At 44.8% G+C, this 17,750-nt stretch overlaps 2 protein-coding genes across 5 annotated transcripts; both read left to right on the forward strand.

Annotated features, from left to right (window-relative positions):
* The first annotated feature begins 49 nt into the window (after positions 1–49).
* On the forward strand, positions 50–11,504 carry LOC309542275 (protein-L-isoaspartate(D-aspartate) O-methyltransferase-like). Of its 4 annotated transcripts, none has more exons than XM_082241008.1 (9): positions 50–238; positions 1,928–2,069; positions 5,152–5,256; positions 6,301–6,332; positions 7,183–7,287; positions 7,972–8,092; positions 8,687–8,772; positions 9,252–9,421; positions 10,999–11,504. In XM_082241008.1, exons 2-9 carry the CDS (start codon positions 1,958–1,960, stop codon positions 11,009–11,011), a joined length of 744 nt encoding a protein of 247 aa, XP_082097134.1. In that variant the 5' UTR covers positions 50–238; positions 1,928–1,957; the 3' UTR covers positions 11,012–11,504. The 4 variants fall into 4 exon arrangements, with proteins under 4 accessions (XP_082097134.1, XP_082097133.1, XP_082097135.1 ...); XM_082241007.1 differs by lacking the exon at positions 50–238 and adding an exon at positions 282–683; XM_082241009.1 differs by lacking the exon at positions 50–238 and adding an exon at positions 282–668.
* Positions 11,505–12,984: 1,480 nt separating this feature from the next.
* Positions 12,985–16,642, forward strand: RPUSD2 (RNA pseudouridine synthase domain containing 2). The gene is made up of 3 exons (XM_082236204.1): positions 12,985–13,533; positions 14,784–15,080; positions 15,847–16,642. The coding sequence occupies exons 1-3, from the start codon at positions 13,015–13,017 to the stop codon at positions 16,594–16,596; spliced, it is 1,566 nt and encodes a 521-aa protein (XP_082092330.1). The 5' UTR covers positions 12,985–13,014; the 3' UTR covers positions 16,597–16,642.
* Positions 16,643–17,750: the final 1,108 nt, after the last annotated feature.

Consider the following 17,750-nt stretch of genomic DNA (forward strand, 5'->3'; position numbering starts at 1 on the left):
AAGTGATAATATCTTCATTTTATCCGATCTCTTTAGGAACCATCGCGCGCGACATCTTAAAGCCGGGCGGAAGTTTCTGATCGGCGGCTTCTCTCTCCCACTTACGTAACAGCGTAAACAACAGCAGGCCTCAACTCCCCCAGTTACTCTCAAATGCCGTAATAAGCAGCTGCTGCTGAAAGAGGAGGAGCTAGGAGGGCGAGAATGCGAGTGCGGAGGACTTAGTGCGGCTGCGCAGGTGAGTCCGCCTTTTTGTGGGAGGGGTGGGATCCTGGGGACGGGGTCCTGGGTCTTGGTTCTCTCTGGGAAGCGGGAGGGCTGCTCGAGACTGAGCTGCCTTTGGGGGGACAGCAGTCTGCTCTCTCTTCTTCTGGCGCTTGGGAGGGAGGCAGCAGAAGACCCTCAGAAGAGGAGTCGGAGCCCAGCCCAGCCCACCTCCTCTTACCACTAAGGAGCCTTGCATATGGGCTCTTCCCTTCCCCCACCTTCCCCATCATAAGACACCAAGAGGGGAGGGCGTTGACTCTTCAGTTGAAGTGCCTCTTTTTATGCTCATCTTTTAGTGGGGCGGACCTTTCCTTTTATTATTATTTATCAAATTCGTATACTGCCCTTCATCCAATGCCTTGTTTTTGCTCTGAGACACACATGCTTTGAGGAACAAATATGTATGTTTGACGATGGTAATAACACTGTGATACCATTAAAGGCTATCCCATTTATTATGGCATCGGGTTTTGTGGGTGGCAGTCCATTTCCTTCATATACATGAAGTTTCCTAAGTTACAGGTAGATATTTATGTGGGTGGAAATTGCAATCAGTGTGGTCAGAGGGAAATGCAATGCAAAAACAAACAAAAAATAACGCCAAGTGAGATAATTGTTATTTATGTTATTTGTGTGACCACTCACACAAGAAGGTTGGCAACTCATACAAACAGGTTGGTAATGCATGTAATATTTTATACACATAGTATTTTAAAAATCAATTTTCCCATTCGTTCTACAAGTTGGTGTACTGTAAGTCAGTGATCTAGCTTTGCAGACAATTGCAGTCACAGCCCAGTCTCTACAAAAAAGAATAGATGAGCACTATTGCAAATTATTTCACTTGTTAGCTTAACCTGCCCGCTTCCCTTTACTGGCCCTCACTGCCCACACCTACAGCCTTGGCCGTGTGAGGCGGCTGCCTTGGACAACACATCTTGAGTCCCATTAATAGGCAGCAAAGTGGCTGTTGTTATATTTTATAATTTTATTTTATAATGTTACAATTATTATTGTAGTCTTACTGCCAGGAAGGAGGTGTTTGTAGGATTTTCTGCCTCACGTGCCAAAATAGCTTTGATTGCCATTGGCTGCAATACGCTCTGATTGTAGCAAGGAGGACATGCCATGCACTGCTATGTGTCACTTGGCCTCAAACAATAAAATATCTTGGCCAACTCCTTACGTTTATCAATGTCCTTAGTTTATATTTATTTTTGTCATTGTGATGACAAATTTTATTTATTTATTAATACATGTGTATTCCACCTTTCTTTCCAAGGAGCTCAAGGTGGTGTAGACCCTTCTTTATCTACATACTCAGTGAGTTTCATAACACAGTGGGGATTTGAACCTGACTTTCCCAGAACCTAGTCTAATACTCTATCTCTCTTCTAACTTCTTGGACTGGTGTTTGGTTTTTTATTTTATTAAAAAAAAAACTTATTAGCAGTACTTTTATTGACATCCAACAGTCTGTTATTATTTGACTTAGACGGCAAATGTGTTCTCCAGATTTCCCTGTATTGCCTCTGTGCATCTGTTCTTAATCTTGGCTCCTTCTGTGTATGGAGGATTTGGTTTCTATGAGGCGTTACATGATCTTGCTCTAAATATAAAAAAACTTTCTCTCTTTGGCTCATTGTGACTGGCTGGCCAGGCTTGGGAATCCCCTGCACATTTTTATGGGATGAGCTGTACGCTGCCTTTTGCTACCTTGCTCATGGGACTCCTGCTGACAAGAACCATGGCCTGGACCTCGACTGGAAAGACACATGCGGAACTGATCAACAATCTTTACAGTAAGTACAATACAGAGCAAACAGAACCAAGGACCGGCAGCAGCCTGACGTGCAGGGCTCGCCTCTAAAACAGCTGATGAAATGTTTGGATACTGTCCAAAATCCTCACTTATTTTTAGCATTGTTGACTTGACACCTATTTCATGGAGTGGATGTCAGTGTGGAAACCTGTTTTAAAATTCTACCTGCATATGAGCTTTAAGATTCTGGGCTCGTGCCTGTCTGCTCTGCCTGTGTATTCAGCGATACAAGCAGCCACAAATGATACAAGAGAGAAATCCATTCTAAGCATCTAATTTAAGAAAGGTTATTCAGAGCATGCAGAGGCTCAGCTCCCCTACAGCTGAGGCAGGTAGCCACTTCTTCTAATGAGTTTCTTTGGGAATGCAATAATCCATAATTGTCATCCTCCTCAGGCTGCCTGTCTTAGATGGGAGCTTACTCAAACAGTACAGAAACCAGGAGAGTCAATCTGCCAGTGGCTAGGATGGCCAGAAAAAAGCAAAACAATTAACTGGGAACCTTTCTGTATTTGTCCATCCAACGATTTTTTATTTTAAAGAAAATGAGTACCGTATTTTTCACCCTATAGGACGCACTTTTTCCCCTCCAAAAACGAAGGGGAAATGTGTGTGTGTCCTATGGGGCAAATGCAGGCTTTCGCTGAAGCCTGGAGAGCTCTCCACAAGCCTTGGGAGCCCGGCGCGACTTCCCACCGGGCTCCCAAGGCTTGCGGATAGCAGCCTGTTCAGGGGGCTGGGGTCGGGGGAAGCTTGGGCTTCCCCCGCCCCAGCCCCGCGCCTGGGGGGGAAATAATTTTTTTTCTTTATCCCCCCCCCCAAAAAAAAAACACACCTAGGTGCGCCCTATGGGCCAGTGCGCCCTATAGGACGAAAAATACGGTATATTTTGCAAGTTACAGCCCTGCCATTGCACCTGCTTTTCCTTGGGCTCACCCAGGGCACAACTGCAACGTTAGGCCAATTGTGTGGATCTTTTCTGTGGAATGGATGATAATGTGTAAATGACATCCTAAGAGAGCACAGCATAATCTGTCCAGTTCTACAGGTGAAATCTGAAGTCAAGTTCATTTCCCCGGTCACACTTTCCCAAGCTGTTTTATTGAACGTCAAACCCAGCTTAAAGCACTGTCTCTGAGAACAGATCACTTTGTGTTTGGTATTTTTCTGTAAAGCCTTCATATGGAACAGGACTGATCAGGGTTTACTTTTACACAAAGCTATTGAGAGCAATTGCTTGTTCTCTTATTTTACATGAAGTGTAGCCAGAGACCTGAATGTGAGCCTGTTCCCAAATTGTCCAAATGAGCTGATTTCTATTTTGCGGCTCATGGGAACAGAGGGACCAATTATAATCGGGGCCAAGGACGAGCAGAACCTCCCCTGCATCCAAATCCCAGCTTGCTATTGCTGCTTAGGATGGAAGGTAGGGAGGGTGGTCCATTTTTGCTGCGCCATTCCTTGGGCCCCTTGGGGAATTTGTGGGCTTTGGGTCTGAAACCTCTGTTGCCTTACTCCTATAATGCCCTTATTTGGGGGGGGGGGCGTTTCTACTGGCTGCCTCTGGCAGGAGACCCACTGGCAGTAGTGTCCCACCATCTCGGGTGGAGCTTGGGCTTGTTATGTCATGGAGCCACACCGCAAGCAAAGACGTGATACATCCTAAACTGCCCACCTCTTAACACCAGAGGGTTAGGATGGCAAACCTGTACCAGCTTTTCACAGGCAGTAGCAGGGTGGTCTGCATATGTGGACTTATTTGCATGAACTGGAGCTGAGCAATGTGGCTGGGTTTCAGCATCAAAGGTTTATTTGCTGAATTTGGAGTCTAGAGCACGGGTGTCAAACACAAGGCCCGTGGGCCGAATCCGGCCCGCCAGACCTCGTCATGTGGCCCGTGTAGCCGCCGCCGGCCGCCAGCCTTCACCTTTTATTCTCGCTTTTTTTTTTTTTTTACACAAGAAAGCCGCCTCTTCAGCGCATGCGCGGCAGCCTACAAGCCAGAGAACATCTGCCCTCTAGCGGCGCCGGTCGTTCTACACGGGAAACCTCCACTTTACATGTCCTTGACATAGTCCTACAGATACAACCGGCCCTTTGAGGGTGACCAAACTGCTGATGCGGCCCCCGATGAATTTGAGTTTGACACCCCTGGTCTAGAGCAATAACCCCCTTTCCCTCTCCCTGGTGTGTTGCATGCATGTGTATGGATAGATAGTGGATACAATGAGAGCCTGTGTGGTGTGGTGGTTAGAGTGTTGGACTAGGACCTGGGAGTAAAGGTAAAGGGACCCCTAACCATTAGGTCCAGTCATGACCGACTCTGGGGTTGCAGCGCTCATCTCGCTTTATTGGCCGAGGGAGCCGGCATACAGCTTCCAGGTCATGTGGCCAACATGACTAAGCCGCTTCTGGCAAACCAGAGCAGCGCACGGAAACGCCGTTTACCTTCCCACCGGAGCGGCACCTATTTATCTACTTGCACTTTGACGTGCTTTTGAACTGCTAGGTTGGCAGGAGCAGGGACCGAGCAACGGGAGCTCACCCCATCGCAGGGATTCGAACTGCCGACCTTCTGATCGGCAAGTCCTAGGCTCTGTGGTTTAACCCACAGCGCCACCTGCGTCCCTTGGACCTGGGAGACCAGGGTTCAAATCCCCACTTGGCCATGGGTGACCTTAGGCTAGTCACTGTCTCAGCCTAACCTGCCTCACAGGGCTGTTGTGGGGATTAAATGAGGAGGGACAAACCCATGTCTGCCACCTTGAGCTCCTTGGAGGAAAAAGTGGGATAGAAATGCAATAAATAACTTATTATTTTTTAAAAAACAACAGAGTAAATTGAGTAAATGTTTCCTGCTTGGCAGGGGGTTGGACTCGATGGCCCTTGTGGTCTCTTCCAACTCTATGATTCTATGATTCTATGATTCTATGAGTACCTGTCTTTGGATCACAGTGCAGTAAAATTCAGTACTGAACAACCTAAAAGTGATACTAAATATAAATAGTAATAAAAGGTATTCTGCTGTCAGCCTTATTATCCTCTCTCATGTTTTTCTGTAGAAAATGGTGTGATTAAGTCTCAGCAAGTCCTTAAAGTGTTGTTGGCAACAGACAGATCCCACTATATCAAGTATTTTCCATATATGGACTCTCCTCAGTCAATCGGTAAGAAATGTTGCTATAGATTGCAATGTCACTTAAAGGAAATACTGCATATTTTAGAGACCATATTGTCCATAGCATTGACTTTTGAGAACTCTCCAAATCCTAGAATCTAAAGTTGGGAGGGATCTCAGAAGGCATCTAGCCCAGCTTCTGCTTAGATATCTCCAGCTCGCTACCTCCCAAGGCAGGACTGTTCCACCCTTGAGCCATTAAGAAGCTTTCCTAACCCTTTCCCAGCATCTGCTTCCCTGCTACTTCCACTTGCTGATTCTAGTCCTGTTCTCTGGAGCAAATCCCTGTGAACAAATCTACTCCTTCTACATGACGGCCCTTCAAATATCTGAAGGTGGCTGTCAGGTCTCCACTTATTCTTCTCTAGGCTAAACGTACTTGGCTCTTTCAAGCATTCTTCATAGGGCATAGTTTCCAGATCTCTTAATGATCCTGGTCACCCTGCTCTGGACACCCCCCTAGTTTCTCAATGTCTTCCTTAAAATGTGGCATCCAGAACAGGACTCTACCTCAGATGCAGCCTGGCCAGTTTAGAAAGCAAGTGAAACCATTATTTCTTCTCATCAGGACACTATGGCTTCTCTTCAGGCATTGGCTTTTTAGCAGCTGCATCACACTACTAACTCATTCAGCTTGTGCCAAGCCCGGTCTCCTCCACTCTATCCTTGCACCTTCATTTGTGTGCTTTGTACCTAAATGCAGGACTTCGCCTTTATCTCTGTCAAATGCCATCGTGTTAGTTTCAGCCCAGCGTTCTAGCAGCCCAAGATCGTTTGACGTCTTAATTCTGTAAGACTGGGAGTTGTCCTTTGTGCGTGGGCTGCAAAAGTAAGCTCTGAAAAAACTAGCAAAGTGGACAAAATATTCTACAGATAGTATGTCAAACTGAAAGCTGGAAATCCTTAGGTCTTTGAGCTGTCTAGGAAAACCGAAAGGGCGGATTTGTGGTGAGAAACGTCCAAATCGCTAGAAAATGCTCCAATTGTTGTAGTTATAACATGAAAAGCAAACTTATCCACAGCTTTCTTTCAGGGTACAAGGCAACCATCAGTGCTCCTCACATGGTAAGACATACTTTTACATCCAATAATATACAGTATATGCATTGATAGCATTCAGTGGTTGAGGAAGCACAAAGGCAATGAACCATCGCAGCTGCCTTATGCCTTATTCATTGGTTCATTTGTCCGAGCGCTGCTTTCTCTGGCTAGCAATGGTGCTGGTTTTAGGCAATCTTCTGTGGTCCTGCTGCCTGAGATCCCCTGACTTGGTGACGATGGTGAATTCTTTCTGCTAGGCATTGGCTGAACAATCCTGTGTGCTGGAAATGCGTGTAAACAAGCCCACCGGTTTTGGGGTGGTCCCAAACCCCTTAAAGCTTAGGACAGCTGTTCCTTGCTTCATTCAGGAATACAGGTTGCACTCGCTGCTGGCTGGCTATCAGGTCAGAAATGTCCTGCTCATCATGGGGCAGAAGTAGGTATCTTGGCCTACCGCTTGACATCACCTCCTTTATCCTGTCTCAAGAGACAGCATCTGCCTTCTTCAGTCTCAGGCCCTTCCCCTCCCTTTCCATGACTGCTACTGAGGCTTTGAAGCCACCAGGAGGAGCTGGAAAACTTGCAGGCCCTCTCAGTCTCACCCCACCCCTTGCATATCATCGAGGCTCCTTGGGAGCAGGCAGTCTAGTCGTTTCTTCTCCACACCTTGTGTGTGCCTCTATTGCAAACTTTAACATGCCTCGGAGAAATTCCTCAGCTGAAATATCTGTGGGCGTCAACTTAGCCGAAGCAACCTCAAAATCTTTAGTAAGACTGTGTATCTTAACCATCCTGCTTCTTGTTGCCTTTTGGCAAGGGGATCGTGAAAGATGCCGGTGTGGGAAGAGTGAAATATAGTTGCTTTCTCCCACAGCATGCTCATGCCCTTGAGTTACTGAAGGACCAGCTAGTGGAAGGAGCAAAGGCGTTAGATGTCGGATCAGGAAGTGGATACCTCACAGCTTGCTTTGCAAGGATGGTAAGCAGAATGGAAATTGAGAGGAAATCCTTTTTTTCTGTTTGGCTAAAAACGTCTACTTGTAAAGCTTACCTTCTTAAAGAACAGATGATCTTATGCATATGTTTGGTGTTGCTTCTCTGTAGAGCAGGATTTGACAGCTGAAAATGATTGAATTTGGATAAATTGCAAGGGGTCTGCTAAAGTGAATTTTAGTTTTAACACAATTTTAACAAAAGCAACAAGAAACGCCTCTCTACATATAGAATTCTGAAACTATTCCTCCACTGTCCTGCCAAGTAAATTGCCTAGCACTGGGGGAGGGGGAATAGAATGAGGCTGCAGTCCTATACACAGCTACTTGGGAGTATGTCTCATTAATTCAACGTGACCTACGGTAGTTCTGAGCAGGCATGCATAGAATTGTACTATAAGATTTTCCTCCATTGGAATTGGCCAATTAGTATATTTAATGATCATGTGGAACGCGGGACAGGTAAAATTGTAGGAATAACTGCAAAGGGACTGTTCATTTTCAAGGTAACCAGTCATTGGAACTAGCCTTCTGTCATTCTAAAACTGGATGGAGAAATAATTGGATAAAAATTATCAGGCATTGCAAAAAAGGGAACCTCTCTGCTCTCTCAGATAATTTTGTTTGTAGTAGTAACACAGATCTGAAGCACATGTGGCATCTCTTGACAGGTGGGTCCCACAGGGAAGGCAGTGGGAATCGAACACATTGAACAGCTGGTTCATGAGTCCATCAAAAACCTCAGAGAAGATGATCCCTCTTTGTTGAGTTCTGGCCGAGTGAAACTTCTAGGTGAGCATCGGTATCCTTTGCAAATTTGATGCTTTTGAATTATGGTGCTGGAGGAGACTCTTGAGAGTCCCATGGACTACAAGAAGAACAAACCTGTCCATTCTGAAGGAAATCAGCCCTGAGTGCTCACTGGAAGGACAGATCATGAAGCTGAGGCTCCAATACTTTGGCCACCTCATGAGAAGAGAAGACTCCCTGGAAAAGACCCTGATGTTGGGAAAGATGGAGGGCACAAGGAGAAGAGGGTGACAGAGGACGAGATGGTTGGATAGTGTTCTCGAAGCTACCAGCATGAGTTTGATCAAACTGCAGGAGGCAGTGGAAGACAGAAGTGCCTGGCGTGCTCTGGTCCATGGGGTCACGAAGAGTCGGAAATGACTAAACAACAACAACAACAAAGCTAGAACCCCTTCACACTTGTGAAAACTTTACTTGGCAGGAACGGTTTCAGCCTAGCAATAACCCTAAGATTTGTTTCATGAAAATGCCAAGTGAAAGGAAAGGTATAGGAGATGCCAAGTGAAAGGAAAGGTATAGGAGAATCTGCCATCTGAACAAGAACCTTCACTGCACATTCTCTTTCTCTCTCCACAGTTGGGGATGGCAGAAAGGGGTACCCTGAAGAAGCCCCTTACGATGCCATCCATGTTGGAGCAGCTGCACCCACAGTGCCAAAGGAGGTAAGAGAGAAAGTTGCCTGTCTCTTTCCTCTCAGCTCTGGCTTGGAACCTTTTTGAAGTGGTTAATTTACTAAGTCTAGAAGACAGTTGTGAAAAAAGTGTAACAATATGTTTCAGCTGTTATCATAAGGAAAGAGAACTAAAATTGAATAGAACAGAGACAATGTTTTACGTTCTGAAATCTCTGGCCTGGAGATTTGACCACGTTTCTATTGACATGAGGTGTAAGAAAAATGGTTCACGCTTGGCATTTCTCAGCAGGCAAAACATCACACAGAGAGTGTTTAGGTATAAGTGAGTAGCAAATGTGTTGCCATTTTAAATTTTAATTTTGGAAATGGCTGCTTTTCATGGACTACTTCAAGAGCCAGAGAACATTGTTCAATTTGTCTTTCTTCCCTTTTGTGTGTATGTGGAAACTGAATTTCTCCATTTTGTTTCTGTTTTGCCTTATTGCTCTTATTGATTCTTACTACTAGTTGCTGAATGAGCTGAAACCTGGAGGACGACTAATTCTGCCCGTAGGGCCAGAGGGTGGAAACCAGGTTTTGATGCAGTATGACAAAACCAAAGACGGGCAGATTGTGGAAAAGCAGCTGATGGGTGTGATATATGTCCCTCTGACAGACAAAGAGAAACAGTGGCCTCGGTAAATTAATAATAAGCTCCTACCCTCTTGTGTTCCAAGGCATTGCTGGATAAAAGCTCACTTTCCCCACACTTACAGCACTACTAAAAAGAGAATCCCTATCACAGGGTGTGTTTTATTAGGCAAAGATACTAATATGCTGTGAGCAACTTCGTAGTGAAACCATTTCTAAAAAACTGTGTATTCTCTTAAAACAGAGAGTAAACGTCTTGGGAAACATACAGGGAGTGGGAACCTTTGTCCTATGAACCAAATGTGGCCTTGCCTGGGTCCATTTGTCTCATAAGTCCATTTTTTCCAGATCGGAACCATCAGTCAAACCAAAAAGTTTCCCCACCCCAATACAGAGGTAACTTAATGTTCTTTTTAAGGCTATGTAGCACTGTGATTCCAGGCACTTTTGCAAGAAAGCCCAATTGAACAAAGCTAAGCTTATTTTTCAGTAAGTTTGTAGTCTTCTCACAGGCATCCGGTTGTGAGAACATGATTCCAGACTAGATGGGCCACTGACCTGACCCAGCAGGCTCTTTTTATGTGGATTTGTTTGTTTGTTTATTTATTGCATTTACCACCCACCTTTTTCTTCAAGGAGCTCAAGGTGGTCTTTAATTTAATCTCCATAGCAGTGAGGTGGGTTAGACTGAGTATTTAAAAAATGATATTCAACTGCAGTTTGACATAATGGCTAACTGTGGTTTAATTAAAGCAGGATGTAAATTCTAATGAAGTGGGGAGGACAGGACACTGAACTATGGCAAGCCAAGAGCTGAGTTTCCAAACCAGGTTATTATAGCTATACTGTTATTGGGCAAGAGAAAGCCAGTGTTTCCATTAGCCCTTGTTCACAGGGAAAATATAATACCAAGTAGTGATTGTACTGTGCCTCGTGATACATGGGATAAGGAAAACTCTATTGCCTCTTGTAAACACAGATGAATAGGTAGAATCTATGTTAAAAAAATCAGTCAGAATGTATATTTAAAAGGCCCACAAACATCAATTTTGAAGGTCAAAACTTTGAAACAGGTCCATAATATTTGGCCCAAGAAGATCCAGCATCTGCTGGGGGCATTTAATACAAATGATGCTATTGGCATGATCCTTCCCTGTGTGGAGGCTTTGCTTGCATGCAGAGACAACACCCACAAATGGCTATTTATTCCCGCTTCTATATGTAAAAAAATGTTTTTATATCTGAAGTTTAGAAAATCTACATTGCCCTTTCCCAATATTCATGTCACTTCCCAACATTAAGGTCTTATTTTTGTAAATGAAGAGTAAAACTCCTGAATCAAATGAATTGCAGAGCCATCATTTTCTTGGTGTGATCAAATCATCATAGATATTTGCATGTTAACCTAATGGCATTTCCCTTTTTATCTGTGATTTCATTAACTGCTTATATTACAGTCTCTACCACTTAACTGTATATATTAACTTTGAGAAAGTCAAGGCAAGGAATACCATTTCACTTTGGGCAATATTTTCATCTCTCCAGCTAAGTGCGAACACTTGATTTTTGCAAAAATATATTCATGTATGTTTATATTAATTGTCAATTGTCTCTCTTTCTTTAGGGGTGAACTTTAAAGATCTTAAATCACCTTTAAAGGATCTTTGGAAAACCTGTGAACTATGTTTGGAAAGAATAGGCATTCTTATGCTGTGCAGATAAATGCATAAGGCTCTGCTTCTTAAATGGACTTCTTTAATACTATTAAAGATAACAACCCTTGTAATGTGAGGATCAGTCCTTCCACTAGGCTAACAGATTCATTTTCTGTTAACTCCAAGAACTCTTGGAATTGGAAGGCAAAGCAGAGTAATAGGTTAAAGACTGATAACTAGCATCAGTCCAGCTGTTTCATAGGATACAAAAAAAATCCTGCATGCGGAAGCAAAAGAAAAAATTGAGGTGGGTGGGTGTGCACAATATGCCTTTTTGTTATGCAAGGAAGCAATGCTTATGTGGCCGTCTGCTGTTGGGAGAATAATTTAATTGGTCTTCTACTTCTGAAAAAGGACATAACTGAAAATAGCCTGCAATTGTAACATCTCAGTCTAATAAACTAATGAACTTGGATCTTGCTTTTCTTCTTTGTTTTTACTATTACACTCATAATACAATTTGTCCTGCTGGATGAGGACTCCCCTCAAGCATCTGTTTTCATCAGTAGCCACCCATCTGTTTAAAATCTCACATGTAAGTCAGGATACCTGTTTGTTCTTACCATTTGGTATTTGAAGGTGTACTGTCTCTACTCATGGAGGAGGGAATACTGCTACCCACCAAGCTAATACCGTCGCCCTGCAGCTTGTACATATTGTCATCTGTAGGGTTGGATCTTCTTGCTATTTAATACTGGATAGCAGTGGGCAGCGTTTTGGCATCTTGTGCTATGCCAGAAATGTATGACTCAATACAGAATGGGGTGTGTGTATTCTTTTTCTTTGGCAATCACTCATAGCCCAGTAAGATTGTCTTCCATGAACATGGTCTTAACAGTGAGTCTGTAAATGACTTTGGAGACCAATTATGGATCCACAAGTCCTTCCACAGTGTCGGACATAGGTTTCCAGGCGGGAGTTGATCATGGTGAGAGTTTGCCAAACATGCCTTCCTCTTAGGTTTCTCCCTTTCATCCTGAGTTCAAGCATCTTCAAAGTCCATGACACTTTTGATAAAGGCTGTTCTCCAATTGGAGTGCTCACAGGCAAGTGTTTCCCAGTTGTCAGTGTTTATACTACATCTTTTTAGATTTGCCTTGAGAGAGTCTTTAAACCTCTCTTGTTGGCTACCAGCATTACGCTTTCCATTTTTAAGTTTGCAATCGAGTAGTTGCTTTGGAAGATAATCAGGCATCTGCACAACATGACCAGTCCAACGAAGTTGGTGTGTAAAAATCATTGCTTCGATACTGGCGATCTTTGCTTCTTCCAGTACACTGGCATTAGTTCGCCTGTCTTCCCACGTGATGTGTAAAAAAAAATTGTAGTCCCTGGTGATTCTGATGGCGTTTATAAGTGGTCCATGTTTCACAAGCGTACAATAGCTTTGCAAACCAGCATTTTGGTTTCCCTGCGAATGTCCTGGTGTGGATGCGCAAAGTAAAATGGAACATAAAATTGTATGCAAGTATAGATCTGAAATTGTTGTTTATGGTGAACACTTTTCTATTCTCTAAATTTCTATTTTTAACTTTTCTTTCTTTTATTCTCTCCCCCCCTTCTTCTTTTTGAATATTGCTTTACAGATGTATAAATAATTATGTCCATGTGTATATGTATGAAATTTTTTCTTTATTTCTTTTCTTATTTGATACTCTTTTATTTATTTTGTATTTAATAAAATTTATTTTTTAAAAAAAATGGAGCTAGATGGCTATACTGTAATGTCCGCGTAAGCTTATCGGGGCCGTTTCCCCTGAAGGGCTTGCTTTACATATAAGCGAACTTCTGGCAGACTGAGCAGTCGCTTGTCAGGTCTGTCTTGTCGCGCGACATATCCGTCACCGAGAGCGAGCGCAATTGGTTTAAGTGGCCAGGTGTCACCGGGCAGCGCCGAGGAGCCGTGTCGCCGCGACGCGCGGATCATGCGGCTGACAGTGCTGCGCTCGGAGCGGTACTCGCGGTCGCTCTTAGCCGAGCAGGGCGCCCGGCGCGGGTTGGCAGCCGCCGCGGCCTCGCTCTTGCCCTACCGAAGCATGGAGGAGAGCCAGGCGGGCGGCGAGCAGGGGAGCTCCCCTCCGCCCGTGAAGAGGCTCCGGCTGTGGACCGGGAAGGGGAAGGCGAAAGGGAAGCGGCCCGGGCCGGCCGAGGAAGGCGAGAAGCGCTACGTGCCGCCTCCCAAGAAGCGCAACCCCGGCGTCAGCTTCGGCCAGAGCCACTTCGCCGAGACCAGCTACTACTTCGAAGGCGGTCTCCGCAAAGTGCGGCCCTACTACTTCGACTTCCAGACCTACTGCAAGGGCCGCTGGGTGGGCGAGAGCCTCCTGCACGTCTTCGGCACCGAGTTCCGCGCCCAGCCCCTCGAGTACTACCGGGCCGCGGCCGAAGCGGGCCGCCTCCGGCTCAACGAGCAGCCCGTGCGGGACCTGGGCGTCATCCTCAAGGTGAGGCCGGGACGGAGGGAGGATGTGGCGCCGGCGTCCGAGTGGCGGGAGATTCGGGGAAACGACGGCGGGGCCCTCCCGCTTGGCATTTTGCAGGCTGGGAGATGGCATGTTCGTATGCTGCCAAAACAGGCGATGGGGAAGTGGGGAACCACCCACGGGAAAGTAGTATACGTGGATCAGTTACCTTGCTTTCTGTTTTGGAGTTGACTTGCACACCTAAGTGGTAATAATAATTTTATTATTTATATCCTGCCCAACGGGGCTGGGTTTCCCCATCCAGGAACAGTTTGCCACCTTGCCTGTCCAACAAGTTGCAGAAACCTACATGCATGATTGATGGCCGGAGGGAGGGGAGTTATAAATAGTATGGTCAGGAGGAAATGGCATGCAAGTAGACAGTGAAAATTTTCCTGTTTAAAGTGATAAAAACATATCTGTGAATTGTCACTGTTAATAAGCTAATTACCACTCTCTGTACTTACCTGCTTATCATTTCCATCTGATCTCACTATATTCAATTCTCTCCCCCCCCCCAAACACACACACTTCAAAGTCATGACTATATTTGCCTGCAAGTCTGGACCATCATTTCCTGCATCTGACAAAGTGGACTGTAGCCTACATGCAAAAGCTTATACCATAATAAATGTGTTGGTCTGTAAGGTGCTCTAAGACTCTCCATTGTTTTTGCTAATATTCTTACTATTTCATGGGAGCATGTTATTATGTACATTAATGGCAGAAAGCATTTTTGTTTTAGTTTGTAAAGATGTAAATTAGAATTCACTTTGCTCCCTCTTGTTGTTGGAACAAGACATCATAGAAATTGACATAATATGAAGGCCTTTATCTGACACAGGATAATGTATTTTGGATACAACAGAATATTTTCAATGTTGTAGTTAGGATGCAATCCTAACCATCTCTACTAAGAAGTAAATCATATTGCATTCATAGTGGCCTATTCCCAGGAAGTGAGGCTAGGATTGCAGTCTTAGCTAAGTGCTAGAGTTTTATGACTGTCATCTTAATTATTATATATAAATTACACTGCTATATATAATGTTACCCACCTTGCACATCCTAGGGGGATATATAACCAATAGATAATAATATTCCCCTTTATTATTTTTCCCATTTTTATTTATTTTTTAGTAAATGGAGCTAATAACCACAATTCTTCACAAACAGGCTATTCTAGGAAGTTTCCTGCTCCTGCTAATGTACAGTAATTGTTTTGCTTTCAGAATAATGACTTCATCCAGAACACCGTACACCGCCATGAACCTCCAGTCACAGCGCAGGCCATTGAGTTCCTGGAAGAAAATGATGAGGTTGTGGTTGTAGACAAACCTTCATCCTTGCCTGTCCATCCATGTGGCAGATTTCGGCACAACACTGTCATTTTTATTTTGGGTAAAGAGCACAACCTGAAGGAGTTGCACACTATTCATCGGTTGGATCGCCTGACGTCCGGCGTCCTCATGTTCGCGAAGTCTGCAGAAGTGTCCAAGAGGATCGATGAGCAAGTTCGACAGAGACAGGTGAAGCCCCGAAGGTTTTTGTTCACATTTATAACCCGCCCTTGCTCCAGATAACTCAGAGAGACATACAAAGGTGGAGTTATACTCTCCTATTGTCCTCACAGCAACTCTGTAAAGTAGGCTAGAGTGACACCCGTTGAGTTTCATGCAACGTTCAAAATTCAACAGGCGCATTTTGCACCTGGCTGTCAAATGATGCACTTGTGGCCAAATGAAGATGCCCGGGCGCCAGGATGGCACCTGATGTCTCTCCACCATCTGGAGGTGTGTGCCTGGGGATCCTTGGATTTTGACTGTTTTCACACACTAGCAACACATCCTGTAGAATTCTACCTGTTATATTTTATCAGCACAATCAGAATGAATTTAAGGAACCCAAAAGTTATATTGACTTTCAAGCCATCTGGCCTCAAAATGACAACTAGGCATTCTATTTGGCAACTGTAGCCCTGGTTTAAGGAGTCATTTGGCACCTAGCTTATATATTTGAGTTTCTAACACTGGCTTCATGGTAGAAGCAGGGATTCAGACAGGCCCAACACTCCAACCACTATGACACATTATTGTTGTCTATAGAAAAATTCACAGTGAAATGAAGGGATTTGGTGGACATTACCCTTGCATAAAGCACTCAGATAGGCATAGGTACTGGTTCAGAGTCTTGCCAGATACCATGCAGTGGTCTTTGTGGGGCTTCTGCATTCTAGAACTTAAACAGATTCTCATTTTTGTTTCCTTCACCCCACTTCCCCATACCCCGCAATAGCTGGAGAAGGAGTATGTGTGCCGTGTACTTGGAGAATTCCCAGAAAATGAGGTGACGTGTGAAGAACCCATCCTGGTTGTGTCTTACAAAGTTGGGGTGTGTCGAGTGGACCCCAAGGGTAAAGTCTGTAAGACGGTCTTCCGGAGGCTCAGCTACAATGGCAAGACTAGTGTGGTGAAGTGTTTTCCTTACACTGGACGCACCCATCAGATCCGTGTCCATCTCCAGTTTTTGGGACACCCTATTGTTAATGACCCCATCTACAACACCGATGCCTGGGGTCCCAAAAAGGGCAAAGGTGGCCATATTAATAAGACGGATGATGAGCTGCTTCGGGCTTTGGTGGAGGAGCATCTTTCAAAACAGAGCTTGGGTATCCTGGACGTTGCTGAGGAAGATTTGAAACCCATTGTAGGAGACAGAGTGCAGGAGGCTGTGTTGGACACCGCTGTAAATGTCAGTTCTGGCACTCGTGAGGAATCTGCAGGTGGAGAAAAGAGCAGGATATCTGCATGTTCTCAGAATTCTGTTCCTCAGGCAGAGCTGCCCAAGACGGAAAGTGGAGAAACTTGCTCAAATGAGTCCTGGGACGAAAAGGACCCTCTCTGTGGAGAATGCAAGATAGTGAGGCCGGACCCATCACCCAAAGATCTAGTGATGTATCTCCATGCTTTGCGCTACAAGGGAGCAGAATTTGAATATTGCTCTAAGATGCCAGCCTGGGCACAGGATGACTGGGAAGAGACCTGAGACTTTTAAAATACTCTGTAAAGACTGTGTGTTAGTGTGTGTGTGAGAAAGAAATTGAAACTTGCATTCACATTTTACATGTTTAGATGCACACTGAATTGGTCAGTTCATATGTAATAATCCTGGCTTAGTAGATGATTTATTAAGCTGGGAACAAGGGTCAGACCTGCATGCTCCCTGATCCCTTGTGGTTTCTTTAAACCACAGTTTCCCATTACACCTGAAGTAGGGAACTGTGGGTTTACTACCCAGGACCTGAAATCATGGTTAGTAAACCAACCTTGAACATGTTTTCTGCTTCAGCTATAACAGGCAACTGTAAGAAACCATGCTGAAAGTGCCAAACAGTATTGGAAGAGGAGAGAACAGTCCCACTTAAAAAAGAAAAGAAAAAGCTGTGTCCATGTTGATCCATTCTGTCCTAAGTATACGGGGGGTGGAATGTGTGAAGATGCTTTTAAATAGGCTTCCTTTTTAAGATCTCTTCTCTGTGGCCAGTGACTTCATTGCTAATCCTGGTTCCTTTTCCATGAATGGGCCAATGTGTTTGAATGAGAGTACACTGCAGTGCTTGAAGCAACTGCCTTTATATCAAGAGGTGGGTAATGACTAGACACTGGGCCAAATATGACCCATAGTGTATTCAGTCCATGGCTGCCTCTGCCACATTTCCATGTTCTCCTTGCCCAGCACAGAAGCCAAACAGGTTGTCTAAGGAGGAATAGCTCAGAGTGTCTATCTCTCTGTGTGTAGTCAGTTGGGCCGTGTAGTGCTTAGGTTTGCATCAGCAACTAGCACTTCAGCTTTCTTGCAGACACAGCTGCACCTTATAATTGCTGAAACCTTATCAAGCATCATTAGGTCTGAAAAGTTTCAGAGAGAGTGCTTTGAAGCAGCAGCTTGGTTTTAGGTTTCTAAATGGATGCGGGTGAGGGGTGTGTGTGTATGGGGTGAATTGAGCAACAGTAGGGACGCGGGTGGCGCTGTGGGTAAAAGCCTCAGCGCCTAGGGCTTGCCGATCGTAAGGTCGGCGGTTCGAATCCCCGCGGCGGGGTGCGCTCCCGCTGCTCGGTCCCAGCGCCTGCCAACCTAGCAGTTCGAAAGCACCTCCGGGTGCAAGTAGATAAATAGGTACCGCTTACCAGTGGGAAGGT

Source organism: Podarcis vaucheri (genome assembly GCF_965113315.1).
Source record: "Podarcis vaucheri genome assembly, chromosome: 1".
NCBI classification, from domain to species: Eukaryota; Metazoa; Chordata; class Lepidosauria; order Squamata; family Lacertidae; genus Podarcis; species Podarcis vaucheri.

Coding starts and splice junctions, on each gene's coding strand:
- LOC309542275 (XM_082241007.1), top strand. Junction 5,257..6,300: donor GGACTCTCCTCAGTCAATCG/GTAAGAAATGTT, acceptor GCTTTCTTTCAG/GGTACAAGGCAACCATCAGT. Junction 8,093..8,686: donor TGGCCGAGTGAAACTTCTAG/GTGAGCATCGGT, acceptor CTCTCTCCACAG/TTGGGGATGGCAGAAAGGGG.
- RPUSD2 (XM_082236204.1), top strand. CDS start 13,015: ATGCGGCTGACAGTGCTGCGCTCGGAGCGGTACTCGCGGTCGCTCTTA. Junction 13,534..14,783: donor ACCTGGGCGTCATCCTCAAG/GTGAGGCCGGGA, acceptor TTTTGCTTTCAG/AATAATGACTTCATCCAGAA. Junction 15,081..15,846: donor AGCAAGTTCGACAGAGACAG/GTGAAGCCCCGA, acceptor ACCCCGCAATAG/CTGGAGAAGGAGTATGTGTG.